This window comes from Borostomias antarcticus (assembly GCF_949987555.1).
Source record: "Borostomias antarcticus genome assembly, chromosome: 1".
Classification (NCBI taxonomy): Eukaryota; Metazoa; Chordata; class Actinopteri; order Stomiiformes; family Stomiidae; genus Borostomias; species Borostomias antarcticus.
The window spans coordinates 4,793,399-4,819,669 of NC_140234.1; the positions used below are offsets into that span (position 1 = coordinate 4,793,399).

General features: G+C 48.7%; 1 protein-coding gene across 1 annotated transcript; it reads left to right on the forward strand.

The window, feature by feature from the left end:
• Positions 1–343: 343 nt before the first annotated feature.
• On the forward strand, positions 344–23,586 carry LOC311316103 (uncharacterized protein; the record flags this gene model as incomplete). Its single annotated transcript, XM_084446871.1, has 14 exons — positions 344–454; positions 3,788–3,910; positions 4,268–4,405; positions 5,201–5,472; positions 6,013–6,080; positions 6,383–6,489; positions 7,206–7,591; positions 13,948–14,041; positions 17,533–17,655; positions 18,009–18,146; positions 19,002–19,277; positions 20,062–20,220; positions 20,922–21,281; positions 23,078–23,586. Exons 2-14 carry the CDS (start codon positions 3,814–3,816, stop codon positions 23,584–23,586), a joined length of 2,727 nt encoding a protein of 908 aa, XP_084302997.1. The 5' UTR covers positions 344–454; positions 3,788–3,813.
• Positions 23,587–26,271: the final 2,685 nt, after the last annotated feature.

Genomic DNA, 26,271 nt, shown 5'->3' on the forward strand with positions numbered 1-26,271 from the left:
CCGCATGGGAAAATGGGTCTTTTTATTTTTCCACAGGAATTGCAGACATCTGGAAGACAAGTGTTTTATTTTTTGTGTGCTTTCCACTCAGGTATGTTGCTTCAAATATGTAAATAGATTCTCAGATTTCTAAATTCATCCATGTGCTCTCTGTATATTCTGAGAAAGCAGAGCAGTAGCGGTAGCGAAGTTACTGTACAAAATAAAGTGTTTGTAATGTTTGAAGGAAATGTGTTCTTTCTGTAAACAACTGGTCCTGATGTTGGAGAGAGAAAGCAGAGCAGTAGCGCTTGACTGCAGGAGCCCCAGAGGAATTGCAGACTCGTGGAAGACCAGTGTTTTATTGTGTGTTCCACTCAGAATAAAGTGATAAAAGCTCATCGTCTCAGTCCATCCTGCGACTGCTTGACCGTAGTGACCGACTCCATTCACACCCAGGCCTCAGGTTTACCAGGTAGGTCTCCTACAGTCCAGTAACATCATCTTAATACTACATGTCCAGTAATAATACATCAAGTTAGGAAGGGCCAGGCCAGAAAGTTGTTCAGGTCTCTGAAGGGCACTCTTGCTAATTGTATTATTCCAGATCAACAATGTTTTGCTTCTCTCCAATGAGTTAAAGAATGTTGTTTTTTTAATCAAGATGGGAATGTCTTGAAAAAGGTAGTCATTTTGTTTTGACTATTTTAGGGTACTATTATTGTTGCTGTTTATTTGTTGTTGTAATGCCCTATTTCTTATGTAGCCTATATGTTTAATCATTGATCTGTTCTTATCTTCTCTGTTGTTCTTGCTGCTGTAATGCCCCCTGGGGATTATTAAAGTTGATCTAACTGTAATGGTAATTGATTTGATCTCATAACCTGCAACAGGTCAAGTGTGCCAGACCTGTCTGAGCTCTGCTGTGTACTAGACAGGGAGGAGACCTGGGACTCAGACCAGAGAGAGACCAGAGAGAGACCAGACAGGGAGGAGACCTGGGGACTCAGACCAGAGAGAGACCAGACAGGGAGGAGACCTGGGACTCAGACCAGAGAGAGACCAGAGAGAGACCAGACAGGGAGGAGACCTGGGGACTCAGACCAGAGAGAGACCAGAGAGAGACCAGACAGGGAGGAGACCTGGGACTCAGACCAGAGAGAGACCAGACAGGGAGACCAGACAGGGAGGAGACCTGGGGACTCAGACCAGAGAGAGACCAGAGAGAGACCAGACAGGGAGGAGACCTGGGACTCAGACCAGAGAGAGACCAGAGAGAGACCAGACAGGGAGGAGACCTGGGGACTCAGACCAGAGAGAGACCAGAGAGAGACCAGACAGGGAGGAGACCGAGGGACTCAGCAGACCAGAGAGAGACCAGACAGGGAGGAGACCTGGGGACTCAGCAGACCAGAGAGAGACCAGACAGGGAGGAGACCTGGGCACTCAGACCAGAGAGAGACCAGAGAGAGACCAGACAGGGAGGAGACCTGGGGACTCAGACCAGAGAGAGACCAGACAGGGAGACCAGACAGGGAGGAGACCTGGGACTCAGACCAGAGAGAGACCAGAGAGAGACCAGACAGGGAGGAGACCTGGGGACTCAGCAGACCAGAGAGAGACCAGACAGGGAGGAGACCTGGGGACTCAGCAGACCAGAGAGAGACCAGACAGGGAGGAGACCTGGGCACTCAGCAGACCAGAGAGAGACCAGACAGGGAGGAGACCTGGGCACTCAGACCAGAGAGAGACCAGAGAGAGACCAGACAGGGAGGAGACCTGGGGACTCAGACCAGAGAGAGACCAGACAGGGAGACCAGACAGGGAGGAGACCTGGGACTCAGACCAGAGAGAGACCAGAGAGAGACCAGACAGGGAGGAGACCTGGGGACTCAGACCAGAGAGAGACCAGACAGGGAGGAGACCTGGGGACTCAGCAGACCAGAGAGAGACCAGAGAGAGACCAGACAGGGAGGAGACCTGGGGACTCAGCAGACCAGAGAGGAACAGGCATCATATCAGAGACCCAGTCTATCCATCACCGGGAGGAGGAGACTGCTGTCTGTAGAATAACTGCTCCTCACCCACCGGCCAGCAGACTAATTGCTACAAGTGCCAAAAAGCAATCTGCCTGCTGAAAAACGCCAGCACCTCCTACCTCAGATAGCAAAGTCCAGCACCTGATGACCTCTGTTGGACTAGAACACATCCACTGATGTCCACTAGCCTGGCTTCACCCTGATCACGTGATCTCAAAGGCTGTGACTCTATCTTGGAGAGAGGTCATGTGATCAGGGTGGTGAAGTCAGGTGAGTGGATATATCTGTGGATATGTGCTATTGAAGTGCAATACAGTGCGTTTTATACAGTATAAAGTGTGAGGGGCTGCACGTGTAGCCACCTTGGAGAAAAGGCTTTCACCTTTCCAGAACGTTCTTCCCTTCGGTGACTAACGAAATACTAGTATCTGTAGACATGCTACTGCTGACAGAGTGAGTACAGATATGGGCTCAATGACTGGTCCCTGGCAGGGCGGTATGAGGCTTCTAGCCCTGAATAGTAGAGCGCCCTGCACCAGGTCTGGGGCTGTGCTTCCCATCACGTGGTGGAAACAAGCACATGGATAATAATGATACCTTTATTTAACCAATGAAATACCGTTTAGCTAGTTGACTGCTTTCGTCCAATCATTTGTTAGACCTCAAGTACTGTGTAGGGATGACCTCAAAAGAAGGACACATGAGTGTCCGACTCAAGGCTGCACTGGTAGATGGACACATTTCAAAAGAATATCTAAAATATATAGTTTTCCACAACACTGTCCTCCCCATCTCTCTCCTCCCCATCTCTCTCTCCTCTTCCATCTCTCTCTCCTCCTCCATCTCTCTCTCCTCCATCTCTCTCTCCTCCCCATCTCTCTCTCCTCTTCCATCTCTCTCTCCTCCATCTCTCTCCTCCCCATCTCTCTCTCCTCCCCCTCTCTCTCCTCCCCATCTCTCCTCCATCTCTCCTCCTCATCTCTCCTCCTCCACCTCTCTCTCCTCCATCTCTCTCTCCTCCTCCATCTCTCCTCCATCTCTCTCTCCTCCTCCATCTCTCTCTCCTCCTCCATCTCTCTCTCTCTCCTCCTCCATCTCTCTCTCCTCCATCTCTCTCCTCCTCCATCTCTCTCTCCTCCTCCATCTCTCTCCTCCATCTCTCTCTCCTCCTCCATCTCTCTCTCCTCCTCTATCTCTCTCTCTCTCCTCCTCCATCTCTCTCTCCATCTCTCTCTCCTCTTCCATCTCTCTCTCCTCCATCTCTCTCCTCCTCCATCTCTCTCTCCTCCTCCATCTCTCTCTCCTCCTCCATCTCTCTCCTCCATCTCTCTCTCCTCCTCTATCTCTCTCTCTCTCCTCCTCCATCTCTCTCCTCCATCTCTCTCCTCCTCCATCTCTCTCTCCTCCTCCATCTCTCTCCTCCTCCATCTCTCTCTTCCATCTCTCTCCTCCATCTCTCTCCTCCATCTCTCCTCTTCCATCTCTCCTCTTCCATCTCTCTCTCCTCCATCTCTCTCTCCTCTTCCATCTCTCTCTCCTCCATCTCTCTCCTCCCCATCTCTCTCCTCCTCCATCTCTCTCCTCCTCCATCTCTCTCCCCTCCCCATCTCTTTCCTCCTCCATCTCTCTCTCCTCCATCTCTCCTCCTCCATCTCTCCTCCCCCATCTCTCCTCCTCCATCTCTCTCTCTCCTCCATCTCTCTTTCCTCCTCCATCTCTCTCCTCCTCCATCTCTCTCTCCTCCTCTCTCTCCTCCCTGTGTGTTGCAGGTCTGAAGTCGACAGCCCCAGTCTTCATGCATCGAGGTGGATCCAAGATGGCGGACCTGCCCCCCCTTCCTGGGCTCAGTGACTGGGTGGAGTGGACCCCTCATCTGGAGACACCCTCTCAACGTACGCATACAGAGTACAAGTAGTACTAGTAGAGTAGTACTATAGTAGGAGGCTATTGTGTGGTAATAGTACTGTAGTAGTAGTCACTACTGTAGTGTAATGTTATGCTGACAGTGTCGGCCTAGGATCCCTGTCCTCTCAAAGGTGTTTCTGTGTTGTTTTCTACGCATCTCCCCAAGTTGCAGCGTTATACTGTTAGTGTTAGTGGGGTGTGTGAGTGTACTCTTGTCAGTTTCACTGAGTGACATGAAAACCCTGTGTGTGTGGCATGTTAACCCCATGTAACGTGTGTCTGTCTCTGTGTGTGTGTTTGTGTGTGTGTGTGCGTGTGTGTGTGTGCGCGCGTGTGTGTGTCAGATGTGTTAGAGGTGAAGCAGAGGTCAGAGGTGAAACAGAGGTCAGAGGTGAACCTATACCGCAGAGCGAGGAACCTGAGAGACAGAGCCAGAGTCAACGACACTGAGCAGAAGGAGCCAGAAGATGACCACTACCTCTGTAAGAGAGCTGCTCTCTCTTTTCTGTCTTTCTCTATTTCTCTCTGTTTACCAATCCTTAGTCTCTCTCTCTGCTTATCTCTCTCCTCAGTCTCTCTCTCTCTGGTTATCTCTCTCCTCAGTCTCTCTCTCTCTGGTTATCTCTCTCCTCAGTCTCTCTCTCTCTGTTTATCTCTCTCCTCAGTCTCTCTCTCTCTGGTTATCTCTCTCCTCAGTCTCTCTCTCTCTGTTTATCTCTCATCAGTCTCTCTCTGTTTGTCTCTCTCCTCAGTCTCTCTCTCTCTGGTTATCTCTCTCCTCAGTCTCTCTCTCTCTGGTTATCTCTCTCCTCAGTCTCTCTCTCTGGTTATCTCTCTCCTCAGTCTCTCTCTCTGTATCTCTCTCCTCAGTCTCTCTCTGGTTCTCTCTCCTCAGTCTCTCTCTCTGTATCTCTCTCCTCAGTCTCTCTCTCTCTCGTAGGTTCACAGTTCAGTTTTGCCAAATTGGAACTTTGAACATTCTAGAACTGCTGTTCAACGACGGCACAGACATTCTGGAACTACTGTCTCCTTTTAGCTGTCAACCCGGCTTTAGTCACACACACACTCACTCACTCACTCACTCACTCACTCACTCACTCACTCACTCACTCACTCACTCACTCACTCACTCACTCACTCACACTCACTCACTCACTCACTCACACTCACTCACTCACACTCTCTCTCTAACCTCCTTTTCTCTCTCCATCTCTACCTCTCTCTTTCTCTCTCTCTAATGCACTACGTCTCTCCTCCCCCTCTCCTGTCCTCTCCAGACTGTGAGGAGTGTGAGTCTTTCTTCCTGGAGGAGTGTGAGCTCCACGGACCCCCCCTCTTCATACCGGACACCCCGGTGGTCCTGGGGGGGTCTGACCGGGCCAGACTGACCCTCCCACACGGCCTGGAGGTCAAGAGGTCACGGATACCCGGGGTGGGGCTGGGAGTCTTCAACTGTGGGGAGGCGGTTGCCAAGGGAACCCACTACGGCCCCTACGAGGGGGAGGTGATGGAGAAGGAGGAGGCCATCAAGAGCGGATACTCCTGGGTGGTGGGTATGAGGGCGGTGTGTGTGTGTGTGTGTGTGTACTCCTGGGTGGTGGGTATGAGGGCTGTGTGTGTGTGTGTGTGTGTGTGTGTGTGTGTGTGTGTGTGTGTGTGTGTGTGTTCTCCTGGGTGGTGGGTATGAGGGTGGTTGTGTGTGTGTGTGTGTGTGTGTGTGTGTGTGTGTGTGTGTGTGTACTCCTGGGTGGTGGGTATGAGGGCGGTGTGTGTGTGTGTGTGTGTACTCCTGGGTGGTGGGTATGAGGGCGGTGTGTGTGTGTGTGTGTGTGTGTGTGTGTGTGTGGTGGGTATGAGGGTGGTGTGTGTGTGTGTGTGTGTGTGTGTGTGTGTTTACTCCTGGGTGGTGGGTATGAGGGTGGTGTGTGTGTGTGTGTGTGTGTGTGTGTGTGTGTGTGTGTGTGTGTGTGTGTGTGTGTGTGTGTGTGTGTGTGTGTGTGTGTGTGTGTGAGTGAACAGGTGTTCTGATGATCCTCATGAAATAATGTTTGATGAAGGAATTAAATTGAAGACGTCTCTGTGTTCTCAGATCAAGAGCAGAAACTGTGATGACGAGTACATCGATGCCAAAAGAGAGACGCACTCCAACTGGATGAGGTGAGGAGCCGAGTACATTGGTCTCTCTCTACACCCCTCCTCTCTCTCACTTCAGATAAACCATCTCTCCAGTCTTGAATGTTTCTCTCCCTCCATACAGTCAGTCCCTACATCTCACCCACTTTGTTTTCTCCCTCCCTCTCTTCCTTCATCCTTCCTTCCTCCCGTCTCTCCCTCCCTCACCTGTTTGTTCTTATGAACCCACCCCCTCTGTCCCCCAGGTATGTGAACTGTGCCCGTACTGAGGAAGAGCAGAACCTGGTAGCGTTTCAGTACCGTGGAGGGATCCTGTTTCGCTGCAGTCGGCTGCTGGCTGTCGGGGAGGAGCTGCTGGTCTGGTACGGACAGGAGTACAGATACAAGAGCATCTCCTTCGACTACTTCTGGGACAAAAAGAGCACCGCTAGAGGTATCTGTCCTCAACTCTTCTTCCCTTTGTCTTCTCCTCCATCTCTCTCTCATCCACCTCTTTCCTTAAAGCTGAAAGAACCAGAGGTCTGCTGGTCATAATAGTAACCGCTGTCCAAGTAGCTCTCCTCTACCATCCTTCCCTCTCTCCTCTCCTGTCTTTTTTCCATGATGCCAGCCAGCAGCCAAGACCTGTTCATACAACGAGAAATTCAGGACACTCATGGATGCAACGAAACGGGACGCTACGTCACGAACAGCAACGGCGCCTGTGCAAATCGCTGTTGTGCAGCACACAAATGACCGATGTTAGCCAGGCACACTAGCTATGATCCGAATGGAAGGCTGTTAGTTGCCATGGAGCATGGTAGCTTGACTAACGTTAATGAGTGCTGGCTAGCTTATTCTAGCTGAGTTAGCTAATGCCATGGGCTTCAACGTATTCAGGCTTGTTTTCTCTTCTCTCTCTCTCCTCTTTTCTTTTTTTCACTCCTCTCTCTCTCTCCTCTCTCTCTCTCTCCTCTGTCACTCTCCCTCACTCTCTCTCAGCCAGAGGAACCTCTTGCATATCTTTCTCTCTCCTGTCCTGAATCTGAAGTTGTGGTGTCGTTATGTTTCGCCCCCACTAGCTACATATAATCACTCTATACAGTATTTGATCTTGTACTACAGGTGTGAGAATCCTTTTTAATGTTTGTCTCTCTTTCACTCTCCCAGGAGTGATGTCAGACTTGTCCCAGACTCAGGTGTTCTCCTGCTCTGAGTGCCCATTCGCCTTCACCTCCCAGATCTACCTCCACAAGCACCTCAAGAGGAGCCATGACAACCTCTACGTCTCTCTGCTGAGGAGCGGAGAGATCAGACCGGAGACTCTCTCCTCATCTGTCTCCTCTCAATCACTCCCTATCACCACCTCCAACACCCCCCTCACCCCAGCTCCCGCCCAGAGACAGAGACACACAGACAAGCCAAGACCGTACCACTGTGACCAGTGTGGGAAAAACTTCACTGAGTCAGGAAATTTAAAGAGACACCAGCGTGTTCATACAGGAGAGAAGCCATACCACTGTGACCAGTGTGGGAAGAACTTCACTACATCATTAGTGTTGAAGACACACCAGCGTATTCATACAGATGAGAGGCCATACCACTGTGACCAGTGCGGGAAGAACTTCATTCAGTCAGGAGACTTAAAGACACACCAGCGTGTTCATACAGGAGAGAAGCCATACCACTGTGACCAATGTGGGAAGAACTTCAGTAGGTCAACACACTTAAAGATACACCAGCGTGTTCATACAGGAGAGAAGCCATACCACTGTTACCAGTGTGGGAAGAACTTCACTGAGTCAGGAAATTTAAAGATACACCAGCGTGTTCATACAGGAGAGAAGCCATACCACTGTGACCAGTCTGGGAAGAACTTTACTCAGTTAAACAACTTAAATTCACACCAGCGTGTTCATACAGGAGAGAAGCCATACCACTGTGATCAGTGTGGGAAGAACTTCACTACGTCAGGACAGTTGAAGAGACACCAGCGTATTCATACAGGAGAGAGGCCATACCACTGTGACCAGTGTGGGAAGAACTTCAGTCTATTAGAACACTTAAAGTCACACCAGCGTGTTCATACAGGAGAGAAGCCATACCACTGTGACCAGTGTGGGAAGAACTTCAGACACTCAGGAAACTTAAATACACACCAGCGTGTTCATACAGGAGAGAACCCATAGCCATAACCTTAGCCTGGGATAACACAGTATTTTCTCCTCCGTTTGCGCCTAGCAGTTACTCTACCGAGGCCAAAATGAGGCTCTAACCCGGAGGCATCAAGCCGGGGCTACGTCTTGGTGCTTGAAATCTGGAGATGCGTTCTAGTTTAATAGGCAGATCCAGAGACCTTTGGAAAAACTAGGCCAGGTCCAGCCTGGCTTATGTGTGTGACTGGCTTGTTTCTGTTCAGGACTGGTAGGACGGAAGCTAGTCATGCCACTGAAATAGCTGTGAATGGAAATGACTTGAAATAATGTCTGATAAATTAAGAAAGGTCTTGTCGCCTGGACACATCAGTTCCAATGCTTCCAATGCTAATCCAGCACAATAAGACCAGGATAGCCAGTTAGCTCATGAGCTCACAACAACTAGCAGCAGCTTCCATAACATTAATGGTAGCAGTCAGTGGCTAAAGCAGTTACACTGATGATTCCTCTAACGTTAGCTATTTTGCTGCAATTGGTTCAACTTCTGTTTCTGGACAAAGGTAAGGGATAAACCCAGATAACACAAGGCTAGCGGACCTACAGCAGTTCCCCGATGGACGAGCTGGTGGATTCCTGGCCATTTGCTCATCGAATGGGCAGCGGACCTCTGGTGGATTATTAGCGTCAGGGACAGCGGTCCACTAGTAATCCGTAATAGATACCGCTATTGCTCCACCACCATTCCACCGGTAGTTGGAGGAGCAGAAAACAAAACAGAGTTGCACACACAGAGAAACACAACAATAAGCACAAGTCTAGTACATCAATGGGACTTTTAATTGGTCACTTGATTTGTCACCCAGTTTCTGCAATCAGTTTGACACAGTTAATTCAGCTGCAAAACAGGAAAGGCCGAAAATAAACGTAGGGTGTGGGTTTTGTTTCCCAAAATCTTCCCCACTGGGGCCTTGAACCCCTGATCTCCCTCATGGAAGTCAGACACTTTATCCACTGCACTACCGAGGAACTTCAAATTGTGAGATGTCATAGTGTAATTATTTTGGTGTGATGGGACCACTGCCTCTTGTGGTGGCAACATAGAAATGTTCAGGGTTTACAACCATTCATCTCTTAAAACATACATGGATAAATAATGTGAACAGTAGTAATAATAGGCTATAATATTGTCATCACAGCAGCACAAATTGAGATTACAATCAGAAATTGGAATAAGTAGGCTATCTTTTTGGATTTGAGATTATTTTAAATGCAAGGAATGCGCACCACACATGAAACAAAAACTGGGATGTAAATGTTGGTGAAATATTTGTTGGTGAGTGTTGACGTTGGTTGGATGGCTGGACAGCTGCATTTTAAACCCATGACTTTTCCGAATGTTGCTTGTTTTTTATAAACCTTTTTAAATAAACATTTTATAACCTGAGAGAGGTATTGTAGAGTGTTCATTTGTGTGTATGGGGGGTTGTCATTGTGTTAAAACTCGACACAAGCCATAAGAAAACACTTGGGAAGCATCTCACTTCTATGTCAAAATGAAAATCAAAACCCAATAAAGTGGCATTTTTGCTACAAAATGATTCACACATGCACCAGTTGAAATATTCTTTCAAACCAGCAACAAAACTGATGTACTTTATACAAACACTGGCGTCTTTAGTACTTAGTAAACCTTTTTAATGTTCTCACACAGGCTTCTGTTAAAGATTGTTCCAGTACATCTACTCACATTTCAATCAGCATCAAAATAGAGAGGCTTCAGAAATATGGTAAATGATGGTAAATGGACGGCACTTATATAGCGCTTTTCCACCTTAGTGGCACTCAAAGCGCTTTACAATGGCCTCTCATTCACCCACCAATGGCAGTAGCTGCCATGCAAGGTACTAACCTGCTCATTGGGAGCAATTTTGGGGTTAGGTGTCTTGCTCAAGGACACTTCGACATGTGGACAGTCTGAGCTGGGATTCGAACCACTGACCCTTCGATCACTGAACGACCGGCTCTACCAACTGAGCTACAGCCGCCCCAGAAAAAAACATATAGGGCTCATACCATTGCAGGTTTTTACAATAAAGAAAAGTAGAATTACAGTACAGTAATCAATACAATCTTGGCAACAAATAATTAGATTGCAGTGGTAAACAAAAGATAGAATTGTAAGTGATGAGGTGGATGGTTTCTGGATCCCGCCTTCTGTCAGGGTCTGACATCACCTCATCCACATCACAAGCAATGTCATCCCTGGCTAGACAACGGGGAACGCCTCAGTATCCAACCCTGGACTGACCCCCCCTCAGTATCCAACCCTGGACTGACCCCCCCTCAGTATCCAACCCTGGACTGACCCCCCCTCAGTATCCAACCCTGGACTGACCCCCCCTCAGTATCCAACCCTGGACTGACCCCCCCTCAGTATCCAACCCTGGACTGACCCCCCCTCAGTATCCAACCCTGGACTGACCCCTCAGTGTCTCTGCATGCCTCTTCCATTGCTCCCAGGGAGAGTCATGCAGGTATATGGTTGGTGTTCATAGACCTTCCAACTTCCGGGGGCACTGGAGCTCAGGGTCCAGGGGTAAGAGTCCAGGCCGTGAGCAGGGGGCAAATGGCCAGGACCATAACACTGAGATTCTAAAACTCTAAACCAATTCATGTTGATTTTTCACATTGAACAGCTTCCTTGGCAATCTACATGGTGAAGTCACTCAGTGGAAAAGTCCTCCCCATCAGTCCATTGTCCCAAAGACTCTGAGTGTTTTCTCAATGCTCATAAACACTGAGAAGCTCTGTTCTCCTGAGCAAACCTCCATCAAGTTAAGTCAGGGACAGATGAAGTTTAGGTGAATGTTTATTCAGACTGATGACCAGCTGCAAAACCAGCCTGTAGACATTGTGCAGACAGGCCATGATGGCCGCCCCTTCATCTTGCATGTTGCCTTGCCTGCTCGTTTCTGAGGGTCATATAAGCAAGAAGCGCAGCATGAGAGCACAAGAGGAGGCCTCCAGCCCCCATTACCATCCAAGAGAACTCCAAGAGTTCCTGGGAGTGCACCTGAACAACACACTGGACTGGACTGACAACACTGAGGCCTCTACAGGAAAGGACAGAGCAGACTGTTCTTCCTCAGGAGGCTCTGGTCTTTGATGTGTGTAGCAGGCTGCTGAGGATGTTCTACCAGTCTGTTGGAGCAGCACACTGTTCTTTGCCGTTGCCTGCTGGGGATTTCCAACCTTTTGCTGTGATTTCACACTGCTGAAATGCCAAACTATCTATCTATGTATCTATCTATCTATCTATCTATCTATCTATCTATCTATCTATCTATCTGTCTGTCTGTCTGTCTGTCTGTCTGTCTGTCTGTCTGTCTGTCTGTCTGTCTATCTATCTGTCTCTAGAGGTGTTCCTTCTCCATTTTCATTTATTTCTAACATTTTAAATGGAAGTTCAAAGCTCATGTGTTCATTCTAAACGGTAAGAGGTTGGGACTGACGTTGGACTTCTGTTTACCTCCTTTAGCCCCGCCCTTCCCTCCTCTGCCTCCTAAGCCCCGCCCCCATCCTTTTCATTGGCTACGCTCCCCTGACCTCCGCTTTGATGGCAAGGAATCTAAAATGAAGGAAGTGACATAGTATATGCCACCGAGATCCATGGGGTACTTAGCTGTGACATGAGCACTGAGCACTAATATCTCAAGAGTGCACAGTTCGTCAACATTTATATATGGGCCGTTGTGTATGATCGTAAATAACAGGGATTATGGTGCTAAATACCAAAGTAGTCATTTAAGTTGTGCCTGGCTCAAGGGAGGAGATGTGTTCAGTCAACCACTGCCTCCCATTGATCTCCAGTCACTTCCTCTCCAAGGTCCAACGATCCAAACTTACCATCAACATACAGATTATAAATAGATGTACCCTACTCTCCCCTACCCTACCCTACATACCCTAACCTGCCCTACCCTACCCTACCCTACCCTACGTACCCTAACCTGCCCTACCCTACCCTACATACCCTAACCTGCCCTACCCTACCCTCCCCTACCCTACCCTACCCTACCCTACCCTACCCTACCCTACCCTAACCTGCCCTACCCTACCCTCCCCTACCCTACATACCCTACCCTACCCTACATACCCTAACCTGCCCTACCCTACCCTCCCCTACCCTACTCTACATACCCTAACCTGCCCTACCCTACCCTACCCTACCCTACCCTACCCTACCCTACATACCCTAACCTGCCCTACCCTACCCTCCCCTACCCTACCCTACATACCCTAACCTGCCCTACCCTACCCTACCCTACCCTACCCTACCCTACATACCCTAACCTGCCCTACCCTACCCTACCCTACCCTACACTCCCCTACCCTACACTCCCCTACCCTACATACCCTAACCTGCCCTACCCTACCCTACATACCCTTACCTGCCCTACCCTACCCTACCCTACATACCCTTACCTGCCCTACCCTACTCTACCCTACCCTACATACCCTAACCTGCCCTACCCTACCCTCCCCTACCCTACGTACCCTAACCTGCCCTACCCTACCCTACATACCCTAACCTGCCCTACCCTACCCTACATACCCTTACCTGCCCTACCCTACCCTACCCTACATACCCTTACCTGCCCTACCCTACTCTACCCTACCCTACATACCCTAACCTGCCCTACCCTACCCTCCCCTACCCTACGTACCCTAACCTGCCCTACCCTACATACCCTAACCTGCCCTACCCTACCCTCCCCTACCCTACGTACCGTTTGAGGACAAACCCCCAAAGGTACAACCAGAGAGAGGGGGAGGATGGGGGAGTGCACCGATGTTTTGTGCATCTTGAAATGACTTCTTGCAACAAGATTGTGTGTGAGTGATAGAGCACTGGGCTAGAGCTAAGATGGTTTAGAGAGGGGAGAGAAGGGGCACATATTACAGATCCTAGATTAAACAGACAGGCATATAACCTGTGTAACAGAGTTAGAAATATACTATTGGTTATGTGAGTTTAGCTGTAATTGAGCAGCCCTAGCAGTGTTAGTTGTTGTGGAGCCCCCTTTGGAGTTATGGTGTACTGCAGGTCTACGAGTGTGTTTTGTCCCTGTGGAGTTGCCGTAGTAGGCTTGGCTGCATGAGGAAGGCCTGTGTGCGTCGTGTAAAAATGATCCTTGTATTTTATTATCTGTGTGGAAAACCCCGTAATTTAGGTTAGGAACACTGATGCATTGCATAGCTACTATTTGTTTTGCTACACACTGATGATTTCTGATGATGAAGTTTTGTCCACTGGATTGTAAGTTTATAGCACGTTTGTGTTTCCTGGCTGGCAGCGTTGCATCCCGCGTTCTGGTTGCTGCTCAGACGAGGCCGCATGGGAAAATGGGTCTTTTTATTTTTCCACAGGAATTGCAGACATCTGGAAGACAAGTGTTTTATTTTTTGTGTGCTTTCCACTCAGGTATGTTGCTTCAAATATGTAAATAGATTTTCTCAGATTTCTAAATTCATCCATGTGCTCTCTGTAAGTTCTGAGAAAGCAGAGCAGTAGCGGTAGCTTCGTTATTGTTCAAAATAATGTGTTTGTGATGTTTGAAGGAAATGTGTTCTTTCTGTAAACAACTGATCCTGATGTTGGAGAGAGAAAGCAGAGCAGTAGCGCTTGACTGCAGGAGCCCCAGAGGAATTGCAGACTCGTGGAAGACCAGTGTTTTATTGTGTTTTCCACTCAGAATAAAGTGATAAAAGCTCATCGTCTCTGTCCATCCTGCGACTGCTTGACCGTAGTGACCGACTCCATTCACACCCAGGCCTCAGGTTTACCAGGTAGGTCTCCTACAGTCCAGTAACATCATCTTAATACTACATGTCCAGTAATAATACATCAAGTTAGGAAGGGCTAGTCCAAAAGGTTGTTCAGGTCTCAGAAGGGCACTCTTGCTAATTGTATTATTCCAGATCAACAATGTTATGCTTCTCTCCAATGAGTTAAAGAATGTTTTTTTTTTTTTTATCAAGATGGGAATGTCTTGAAAAAGGTAGTCATTTTGTTTTGACTATTTTAGGGTACTATTATTGTTGCTGTTTATTTGTTGTTGTAATGCACTATTTCTTATGTAGCCTATATGTTTAATCATTGATCTGTTCTTATCTTCTCTGTTGTTCTTGCTGCTGTAATGCCCCCTGGGGATTATTAAAGTTGATCTAACTGTAATGGTAATTGATTTGATCTCATAACCTGCAACAGGTCAAGTGTGCCAGACCTGTCTGAGCTCTGCTGTGTACTAGACAGGGAGGAGACCTGGGACTCAGACCAGAGAGAGACCAGAGAGAGACCAGACAGGGAGGAGACCTGGGACTCAGACCAGAGAGAGACCAGAGAGAGACCAGACAGGGAGGAGACCTGGGACTCAGACCAGAGAGAGACCAGAGAGAGACCAGACAGGGAGGAGACCTGGGGACTCAGACCAGAGAGAGACCAGACAGGGAGGAGACCTGGGACTCAGACCAGAGAGAGACCAGAGAGAGACCAGACAGGGAGGAGACCTGGGGACTCAGACCAGAGAGAGACCAGACAGGGAGGAGACCTGGGACTCAGACCAGAGAGAGACCAGAGAGAGACCAGACAGGGAGGAGACCTGGGGACTCAGCAGACCAGAGAGAGACCAGACAGGGAGACCAGACAGGGAGGAGACCTGGGGACTCAGACCAGAGAGAGACCAGAGAGAGACCAGACAGGGAGGAGACCTGGGACTCAGACCAGAGAGAGACCAGAGAGAGACCAGACAGGGAGGAGACCTGGGGACTCAGACCAGAGAGAGACCAGAGAGAGACCAGACAGGGAGGAGACCTGGGGACTCAGACCAGAGAGAGACCAGACAGGGAGACCAGACAGGGAGGAGACCGAGGGACTCAGCAGACCAGAGAGAGACCAGACAGGGAGACCAGACAGGGAGGAGACCTGGGGACTCAGCAGACCAGAGAGAGACCAGAGAGAGACCAGACAGGGAGGAGACCTGGGGACTCAGACCAGAGAGAGACCAGACAGGGAGACCAGACAGGGTGGAGACCTAGGTACTCAGCAGACCAGAGAGAGACCAGACAGGGAGACCAGACAGGGAGGAGACCTGGGGACTCAGCAGACCAGAGAGAGACCAGACAGGGAGGAGACCAGACAGGGAGGAGACCTGGGGACTCAGCAGACCAGAGAGAGACCAGACAGGGAGGAGACCTGGGGACTCAGCAGACCAGAGAGAGACCAGACAGGGAGGAGACCGAGGGACTCAGCAGACCAGAGAGAGACCAGAGAGAGACCAGACAGGGAGGAGACCTGGGGACTCAGCAGACCAGAGAGAGACCAGAGAGAGACCAGACAGGGAGGAGACCGAGGGACTCAGCAGACCAGAGAGGAACAGGCATCATATCAGAGACCCAGTCTATCCATCACCGGGAGGAGGAGACTGCTGTCTGTAGAATAACTGCTCCTCACCCACCGGCCAGCAGACTAATTGCTTCAAGTGCCAAAAAGCAATCTGCCTGCTGAAAAACGCCAGCACCTCCTACCTCAGATAGCAAAGTCCAGCACCTGATGACCTCTGTTGGACTAGAACACATCCACTGATGTCCACTAGCCTGGCTTCACCCTGATCACGTGATCTCAAAGGCTGTGACTCTATCTTGGAGAGAGGTCATGTGATCAGGGTGGTGAAGTCAGGTGAGTGGATATATCTGTGGATATGTGCTATTGAAGTGCAATACAGTGTGTTTTATACAGTATAAAATGTGAGGGGCTGCACGTGTAGCCACCTTGGAGAAAAGGCTTTCACCTTTCCAGAACGTTCTTCCCTTCGGTGACTAACGAAATACTAGTATCTGTAGACATGCTACTGCTGACAGAGTGAGTACAGATATGGGCTCAATGACTGGTCCCTGGCAGGGCGGTATGAGGCTTCTAGCCCTGAATAGTAGAGCGCCCTGCACCAGGTCTGGGGCTGTGCTTCCCATCACGTGGTGGAAACAAGCACATGGATAATAATGATACCTTTATTTAACCAATGAAATACCGTTTAGCTAGTTGACTCTGCTTTCATCCAATCATTTGTTAGACCTCAAGTACTGTGTAGGGATGACCTCAAAAGAAGGACAAATGAGTGTCCGACTCAAGGCTGCACTGGTAGATGGACACATTTCAAAAGAATATCTAAAAAATATAGTTTTCCACAACACTGTCCTCCCCATCTCTCTCCTCCCTATCTCTCTCTCCTCCCCATCTCTCTCCTCCTCCATCTCTCTCTCCTCCCCATCTCTCTCTCCTCCTCCATCTCTCTCTCCTCCCCATCTCTCTCTCCTCCCCATCTCTCTCTCCTCCTCCATCTCTCTCTCCTTCATCTCTCTCCTCCTCCATCTCTCTCTCCTCCCCCTCCCTCTCCTCCCCATCTCTCTCCTCCCCATCTCTCTCCTCCTCCATCTCTCTCTCCTCCTCCACCTCTCTCTCCTCCTCCTCTCTTTCCTCCTCCATCTCTCTCCTCCTCCATCTCTCTCTCCTCCTCCTCTCTTTCCTCCTCCATCTCTCTCCTCCTCCATCTCTCTCCTCTATCTCTCTCCTCCCCATCTCTCTCCTCCCCATCTCTCTCTCCTCCATCTCTCTCCTCCCCATCCCTCTCTCCTCCCCATCTCTCTCTCCTCCTCCATCTCTCTCTCCTCCTCCTCTCTTTCCTCCTCCATCTCTCTCCTCCTCCATCTCTCTCCTCCCCATCTCTCTCCTCCCCATCTCTCTCTCCTCCATCTCTCCTCCCCATCCCTCTCTCCTCCCCATCTCTCTCTCCTCCTCCATCTCTCTCTCCTCCTCCATCTCTCTCTCCTCCTCCATCTCTCTCTCCTCCATCTCTCTCTCCTCCTCCATCTCTCTCCTCCTCCATCTCTCTCCTCCTCCATCTCTCTCCTCCCCATCTCTCTCCTCCTCCATCTCTCTCTCCTCCCCCTCCCTCTCCTCCCCCTCCCTCTCCTCCATCTCTCTCCTCCTCCATCTCTCTCTCCTCCTCCATCTCTCTCTCCTCCTCCATCTCTCTCTCCTCCTCCATCTCTCTCTCCTCCTCCATCTCTCTCTCTCCTCCATCTCTCTCCTCCTCCATCTCTCTCCTCCATCTCTCTCCTCTTCCATCTCTCTCCTCCATCTCTCCTCTTCCATCTCTCTCCTCCTCCATCTCTCTCTCCTCCTCCATCTCTCTCCTCCTCCATCTCTCTCTCCTCCTCCATCTCTCTCTCTCTCCTCCCCATCTCTCTCTCCTCCCCCTCCCTCTCCTCCCTGTGTGTTGCAGGTCTGAAGTCGACAGCCCCAGCCTTCATGCATCGAGGTGGATCCAAGATGGCGGACCTGCCCCCCCTTCCTGGGCTCAGTGACTGGGTGGAGTGGACCCCTCATCTGGAGACACCCTCTCAACGTACGCATACAGAGTACAAGTAGTACTAGTAGAGTAGTACTATAGTAGGAGGCTATTGTTTGGTAATAGTACTGTAGTAGTAGTCACTACTGTAGTGTAATGTTATGCTGACGGTGTCGGCCTGGGATCCCTGTCCTCTCAAAGGTGTTTCTGTGTTGTTTTCTACGCATCTCCCCAAGTTGCAGCGTTATACTGTTAGTGTTAGTGGGGTGTGTGAGTGTACTCTTGTCAGTTTCACTGAGTGACATGAAAACCCTGTGTGTGTGGCATGTTAACCCCATGTAACGTGTGTCTGTCTCTCTGTGTGTTTGTGTGTGTGTGTGTGCGTGTGTGTGCGCGCGTGTGTGTGTCAGATGTGTCAGAGGTGAAGCAGAGGTCAGAGGTGAACCAGAGGTCAGAGGTGAACCTATACCGCAGAGCGAGGAACCTGAGAGACAGAGCCAGAGTCAACGACACTGAGCAGAAGGAGCCAGAAGATGACCACTACCTCTGTAAGAGAGCTGCTCTCTCTTTTCTGTCTTTCTCTCTCTCTCTCTGTTTACCAATCCTTAGTCTCTCTCTCTGTTCATTTCTCTCCTCGGTCTCTCTCTCTGTTTATCTCTCTCCTCAGTCTCTCTCTCTGGTTATCTCTCTCCTCAGTCTCTCTCTCTCTGTTTATCTCTCTCCTCAGTCTCTCTCTCTGGTTATCTCTCTCCTCAGTCTCTCTCTCTCTGGTTATCTCTCTCCTCAGTCTCTCTCTCTCTGGTTATCTCTCTCCTCAGTCTCTCTCTCTGTTTATCTCTCTCCTCAGTCTCTCTCTCTGGTTATCTCTCTCCTCAGTCTCTCTCTCTCTGTATCTCTCTCCTCAGTCTCTCTCTCTCTGGTTATATCTCTCCTCAGTCTCTCTCTGGTTATCTCTCTCCTCAGTCTCTCTCTCTGTATCTCTCTCCTCAGTCTCTCTCTCTCTGTATCTCTCTCCTCAGTCTCTCTCTCTGTATCTCTCTCCTCAGTCTCTCTCTCTCTCGTAGGTTCACAGTTCAGTTTTGCCAAATTGGAACTTTGAACATTCTAGAACTGCTGTTCAACGACGGCACAGACATTCTGGAACTACTGTCTCCTTTTAGCTGTCAACCCGGCTTTAGTCACACACACACTCACTCACTCACTCACTCACTCACTCACTCACTCACTCACTCACTCACTCACTCACTCACTCACTCACTCACTCACTCACTCACACACTCACACACTCTCTCTCTCTCTCTCTCTCTCTCTCTCTAACCTCCTTTTCTCTCTCCATCTCTACCTCTCTCTTTCTCTCTCTCTAATGCACTACGTCTCTCCTCCCCCTCTCCTGTCCTCTCCAGACTGTGAGGAGTGTGAGTCTTTCTTCCTGGAGGAGTGTGAGCTCCACGGACCCCCCCTCTTCATACCGGACACCCCGGTGGTCCTGGGGGGGTCTGACCGGGCCAGACTGACCCTCCCACACGGCCTGGAGGTCAAGAGGTCACGGATACCCGGGGTGGGGCTGGGAGTCTTCAACTGTGGGGAGGCGGTTGCCAAGGGAACCCACTACGGCCCCTACGAGGGGGAGGTGATGGAGAAGGAGGAGGCCATCAAGAGCGGATACTCCTGGGTGGTGGGTATGAGGGCGGTGTGTGTGTGTGTGTGTGTGTGTGTGTGTGTGTGTGTGTGTGTGTGTGTGTGTGTGTGTGTGTGTGTGTGTGTGTGTGTGTGTGTGTACTCCTGGGTGGTGGGTATGAGGGCGGTGTGTGTGTGTGTGTGTGTGTGTACTCCTGGGTGGTGGGTATGAGGGCGGTGTGTGTGTGTGTGTGTGTACTCCTGGGTGGTGGGTATGAGGGCGGTGTGTGTGTGTGTGTGTGTGTACTCCTGGGTGGTGGGTATGAGGGCGGTGTGTGTGTGTGTGTGTGTGTGTGTGTGTGTGTGTGTGTGTGTGTGTGTGTGTGTGTACTCCTGGGTGGTGGGTATGAGGGTGGTGTGTGTGTGTGTGTGTGTGTGTGTGTGTGTGTGTGAACAGGTGTTCTGATGATCCTCATGAAATAATGTTTGATGAAGGAATTAAATTGAAGACGTCTCTGTGTTCTCAGATCAAGATCAGAAACTGTGATGACGAGTACATCGATGCCAAAAGAGAGACGCACTCCAACTGGATGAGGTGAGGAACCGAGTACATTGGTCTCTATCTACACCCCTCCTCTCTCTCACTTCAGATAAACCATCTCTCCAGTCTTGAATGTTTCTCTCCCTCCATACAGTCAGTCCCTACATCTCACCCACTTTGTTTTCTCCCTCCCTCTCTTCCTTCATCCTTCCTTCCTCCCGTCACTCCCTCCCTCACCTGTTTGTTCTTATGAACCCACCCCCCTCTCTCCCCCAGGTATGTGAACTGTGCCCGTACTGAGGAAGAGCAGAACCTGGTAGCGTTTCAGTACCGTGGAGGGATCCTGTTTCGCTGCTGTCGGCTGCTGGCTGTCGGGGAGGAGCTGCTGGTCTGGTACGGACAGGAGTACAGATACAAGAGCATCTCCTTCGACTACTTCTGGGACAAAAAGAGCACCGCTAGAGGTATCTGTCCTCAACTCTTCTTCCCTCTGTCTTCTCCTCCATCTCTCTCTCATCCACCTCTTTCCTTAAAGCTGAAAGAACCAGAGGTCTGCTGGTCATAATAGTAACCGCTGTCCAAGTAGCTCTCCTCTACCATCCTTCCCTCTCTCCTCTCCTCTGTCTTTTTCCCATGATGCCAGCCAGCAGACAAGACCTGTTCATACAACGAGAAATTCAGGACACTCATGGATGCAACGAAACGGGACGCTACGTCACGAACAGCAACGGCGCCTGTGCAAATCGCTGTTGGGCGGCACACAAATTGCCGATGTTAGCCAGGCACACTAGCTATGATCAGAATGGAAGGCTGTTAGTTGCCATGGAGCATGGTAGCTTGACTAACGTTAATGAGTGCTGGCTAGCTTATTCTAGCTGAGTTAGCTAATGCCATGGTCTTCAACGTATTCATGCTTGTTTTCTCTTCTCTCTCTCCTCTTTTCTTTTTTTCACTCCTCTCTCTCTCTCTCCTCTGTCACTCTCCCTCACTCTCTCTCAGCCAGAGGAACCTCTTGCATATCTTTCTCTCTCCTGACCTCAATCTGAAGTTGTGGTGTCGTTGTGTTCCCCCGACTAGCTACATATAATCACTCTATACAGTATTTGATCTTGTACTACAGGTGTGAGAATCCTTTTTAATGTTTGTCTCTCTTTCACTCTCCCAGGAGTGATGTCAGACTTGTCCCAGACTCAGGTGTTCTCCTGCTCTGAGTGCCCATTCGCCTACACCTCCCAGATCTACCTCCACAAGCACCTCAAGAGGAGCCATGACAGCCTCTACGTCTCTCTGCTGAGGAGCGGAGAGATCAGACCAGAGACTCTCTCCTCATCTGTCTCCTCTCAATCACTCCCTATCACCACCTCCAACACCCCCCTCACCCCAGCTCCCACCCAGAGACAGACAGACACAGACAAGCCAAGACCGTACCACTGTGACCAGTGTGGGAAGAACTTCATTCAAGCAGGACACTTAAAGACACACCAGCATGTTCATACAGGAGAGAAGCCATACCACTGTGACCAGTGTGGGAAGAACTTCACTACGTCAGGAGAGTTAAAGGTACACCAGCGTGTTCATACAGGAGAGAAGCCATACCACTGTGACCAGTGTGGGAAGAACTTCACTACGTCAGGAGAGTTAAAGTCACACCAGAGTGTTCATACAGGAGAGAAGCCATACCACTGTGACCAATGTGGGAAGAACTTCAGTAGGTCAACAAGCTTAAAGACACACCAGCGTATTCATACAGGAGAGAAGCCATACCACTGTGACCAGTGTGGGAAGAACTTCACTACGTCAGGAGAGTTAAAGGTACACCAGCGTGTTCATACAGGAGAGAAGCCATACCACTGTGACCAGTGTGGGAAGAACTTCACTACGTCAGGAGAGTTAAAGGTACACCAGCGTGTTCATACAGATGAGAGGCCATACCACTGTGACCAGTGCGGGAAGAACTTCTTTCAGTCAGGAGACTTAAAGTCACACCAGAGTGTTCATACAGGAGAGAAGCCATACCACTGTGACCAGTGTGGGAAGAACTTCAGTAGGTCAACACACTTAAAGAGACACCAGCGTGTTCATACAGGAGAGAAGCCATACCACTGTGACCAGTGTGGGAAGAACTTCACTACGCCAGGAGAGTTGAAGACACACCAGCGTGTTCATACAGGAGAGAAGCCATACCACTGTGACCAGTGTGGGAAGAACTTCACTCAATTAGACAACTTGAAATCACACCAGCGTGTTCATACAGGAGAGAAGCCATACCACTGTGACCAGTGTGGGAAGAACTTCACTACGTCAGGAAATTTAAAGACACACCAGCGTGTTCATATAGGAGAGAAGCCATACCACTGTGACCAGTGTGGGAAGAACTTCACTACGCCAGGAGAGTTGAAGACACACCAGCGTGTTCATACAGGAGAGAAGCCATACCACTGTGACCAGTGTGGGAAGAACTTCACTAAATTAGACAACTTGAAATCACACCAGCGTGTTCATACAGGAGAGAAGCCATACCACTGTGACCAGTGTGGGAAGAACTTCACTACGTCAGGAAATTTAAAGACACACCAGCGTGTTCATATAGGAGAGAAGCCATACCACTGTGACCAGTGTGGCAAGAACTTCACTAGGTCAGGAAATTTAAAGACACACCAGTGTGTTCATACAGGAGAGAACCCATAGCCTTAGGTCTGGATTACACTGCGTTTTTTTGCGTTTTCACCCCAGTTTGCACCAAGCAGTTACACTACCGAGGCCAAAATGAGGCTCGAACCCGGAGGCATCGGGATACAGCCGGGGCTATGTTTTGGTGCTTGAAATCCGAAGATGCGTTCTAGTTTAATAGGCAGATCCAGAGGCCTTTGAAAAACTAGGCCAGATCCAGCCTGGCTTGTGTGTGTGACTGGCTTGTTTCTGTTCAGGACTGGTAGGACGGAAGCTAGTCATGCTACTGAAATAGCTGTGAATTGAAATGACATGAAATGACATGTCTGATAAATAAAGATGGGTCTTGTCGCCTGCACACATCAGTTCCAATGCTTCCAATGCTAATCCAGCACAATAAGACCAGGATAGCCAGTTAGCTCATGAGCTCACAACAACTAGCTGCAGCTTCCATAACATTAATGGTAGCGGTCAGTGGCTAAAGCAGTTACACTGATGATTCCTCTAACGTTAGCTATTTGACATCTCTGAAGGGCAACTAGACATACTTTACAACTACACATAAAGAACAGTACATGAGTCTCCACACAAACCTGCCCCCCCCCCCCCCCGACTCTTTCTCTTTTTCATTCCTTCTTTCTCTCCTCTCAGGTCCACCACCACCTATGGAAGAAGGGATAGATGAAGGAGAAGGGAGTTGGAGAATGTCCAATGTCTCCAAGACCAAGGAGGTCATTGTTGACTACAGGAAGAAGAAGGATGTCCTCCCACCAGTTACCATCAGTGGCTCTGTAGTGGAGAGGGTGGACACCTTCAAATACCTGGGGGTGAACATCCAGGAGGACCTGACTTGGGACTGCCACATAACCGCAGTCGTCAAAAAGGCCCAACAGCGCCTATATGGCCTCAGGCGCCTGAAGAAATTCAGCCTGGGACCCCAAATGATCAGGGACTTCTACAGAGGCACAATAGAGAGCCTACTGAGGAGCAGCTGCACCGACAGGGACCACAAGGCGCTGAGGAGGAGGGTGGTTCACACGGATGAAAAAATCACTGTGTGTGAACTGCCCAGTCTAGAAGACCTCTACACCCAGCGCTGCCACAACAAATCCCTCAGGATCATCAAAGACCCCACCCACCCCTGCGCTCCCAAAGAGTAAAGGGCTACAAGACCCCCGAAGCTCGCACCAGCAGGCTAAGGAACAGTTTTTCCCTCAGGCAATTAGACTGCTAAATGAAAGGAAAGTGTAGCTTCTCTCTCTTATCTCTACTGTTAATATTGATTACTATGTATGTATCTCTCTTATCTCTACTGTTTATATTGATTACTATGTATTTATCTCTTATCCCTACTGTTAATATTGATTACTATGTATTTATCTCTCTTATCCCTACTGTTTATATTGATTACTATGTATTTATCTCTCTTATCTCTACTGTTTATATTGATTACTATGTATTTATCTCTTATCCCTACTGTTTATATTGATTACTATGTATTTATCTCTCTTATCCCTACTGTTTATATTGATTACTATGTATTTATCTCTCTTATCCCTACTGTTTATATTGATTACTATGTATTTATCTCTCTTATCCCTACTGTTTATATTGATTACTATGTATTTATCTCTCTTATCCCTACTGTTTATATTGATTACTATGTATTTATCTCTCTTATCCTTACTGTTTATAGTGATTACTATGTATTTATCTCTCTTATCCCTACTGTTTATATTGATAACTATGTATTTATCTCTCTTATCCCTACTGTTTATATTGATTACTATGTATTTATCTCTCTTATCCCTACTGTTTATATCGATTACTATGTATTTCTATCATTTAATTATATCACTGTTTTTAGTAATTACTGATTTTAATTATAGTTTAATGCTCTTTAAATGGTCAAATGGTTTTAATGATGAAGCTTCCCAGCCAAAAATTTTAACATGTATGTACCGTACCAGGGCCTCTACTGAAAGTGACAATAAAACTGAAAGAGAAAGACCTGTCTTGGAAGTTGGAATGGACCTGGTTTCTCAGGCCTGGGTTACACTACTGCGTTTTTCTGTGTTTTTTAACCAAAAAAAGACCTGTTTGTTTGTTTGAACTTTGGCCAAAATGAAGCTGGAACCCGGAGGCCTCGGGATACGGCCACAGCTGTTTTGGTGCTTTAAATTCCGGAGCTGCGTTCTAGAGTAATAGACGGATCCAGAGGCTTATGATTTTTTTTTTTTACACCTATAAGCCTACACTAACACTGTGTTCATTTCACAAACAGGAATTTCAATATCAATTTGGAAACAATAACAAGAGACACGCAAAAACAGCCAAGCGGATAACGTTGAAAGAGCTTAATGTATTCACGTGTTTACAGGTTCCCCCCAAAAAGTAGACACTTCAAATAATATTCAGTTCCGAGTCCGGGTCCAGAACCAGGGCTACAGCCAACAGCAGGGGGAGGCGGACTGGACTGGGAAGGTGTTTGCATAGTCCTTGAACTCTGACCCCTTCTTTTCTCCTCCACATCCAGGTACTTTTCTCCTCCACATCCAGGTACTTTTCTCCTCCACATCCAGGTACCTAAGAAGTCAGTTTCAGTTGCTGGTGATTTAGCCCGTTAGCACTTCTAGTGAGAATGAGGAGGAATTCATCTTTTCAATAGCGCTGAAGTTGGAGAGCAGACATTCACACTTGGGAACCATTTAGCCTACGTATTGTCTGGATGAAGTGGTCGTCAGTCTTGCGGTCACACCTCATATTGAAATGAATGGAAAGGAAAGAACAAGTAGCCCTGGTCCAGGACTAAAGAACAAGAGGAGACGGCGCCTTTTTAAAACAAGGAGGAACATGGTCAGCACTGGACATTCATATAAGACCTCAAATAAATAAAGGGGTCACGCATAATGCATGTCAGGATAATAATGTCATGGTTTAGTCAGAACTGGTCACTACCATTACATATCCAGAAGAGGGCGTCGTGAACCTAATGTTGAAGCATCTTTCCTGTCTCAGGAGGCGGGCTCTAGACAGGATCTGAACAGTGAAACGCGTCATTGTTCCGGGCTTTCACCGATTGCTTAAGAGCTTTGAAAAGACTAGCAGTCACGACTAGAAGTGTATATAAATTGTGTTTGTAATCTATCTCTCTCTACCTTGGGAACGTTTCACCGTCGAGCAAAAGATTTTTTTTATCCATCAGAAGAAAACAAGAGACAAGCTCTTTATTCTTTTTGAGTAAACAAACGTTTCCATCACAACCTACTCACTAGCCTTTCACTGTAGGCTACGACAATCCTCAATTCGGTAAGTTGTATGTTATTTTCTATTTTGAAGAATTAGAGCGCAACAGTTTGGGGCTTCGGTTCAAGAAGTGAATTTCGCCTCCATTCCCTTGTTCTTTAAAACCCTTTGATTTTAATCCTGGAGCCAATCCAACCAGGGGGTCACTGGAGGAAAACAGGAGAGGGTCACGCTTTGAGTCCAAGCGAGGGCCTACTGTTGTTGTTTTTTATTCGAGTTCAGGGGAGGGTTACTGTTTTTGAATTTGAGTCCAGGGGAGGGTTATAGGCTATACAAAATTGAATCGATCAAAACAGAATCGTTTATTTAGCTTTAATTTCAGAATTCATCAAGCTGTTTAGTATGACCATGCTGAGAGGGAAGCGCGTGGAACGAACATACCGACATGCGGTCAGTTCTCAGGTCATCTCGCTGTTGCTGGTCGGAGCTGCGCGCTTTCGCTTCTTTAACTCGCTGGTTCATTAAGTGGAGAGCTTGGCCGTATAACGACATTAATAAGCACAACTAGAGGCCACCATCTGTGCTAACTCCAAAACGGA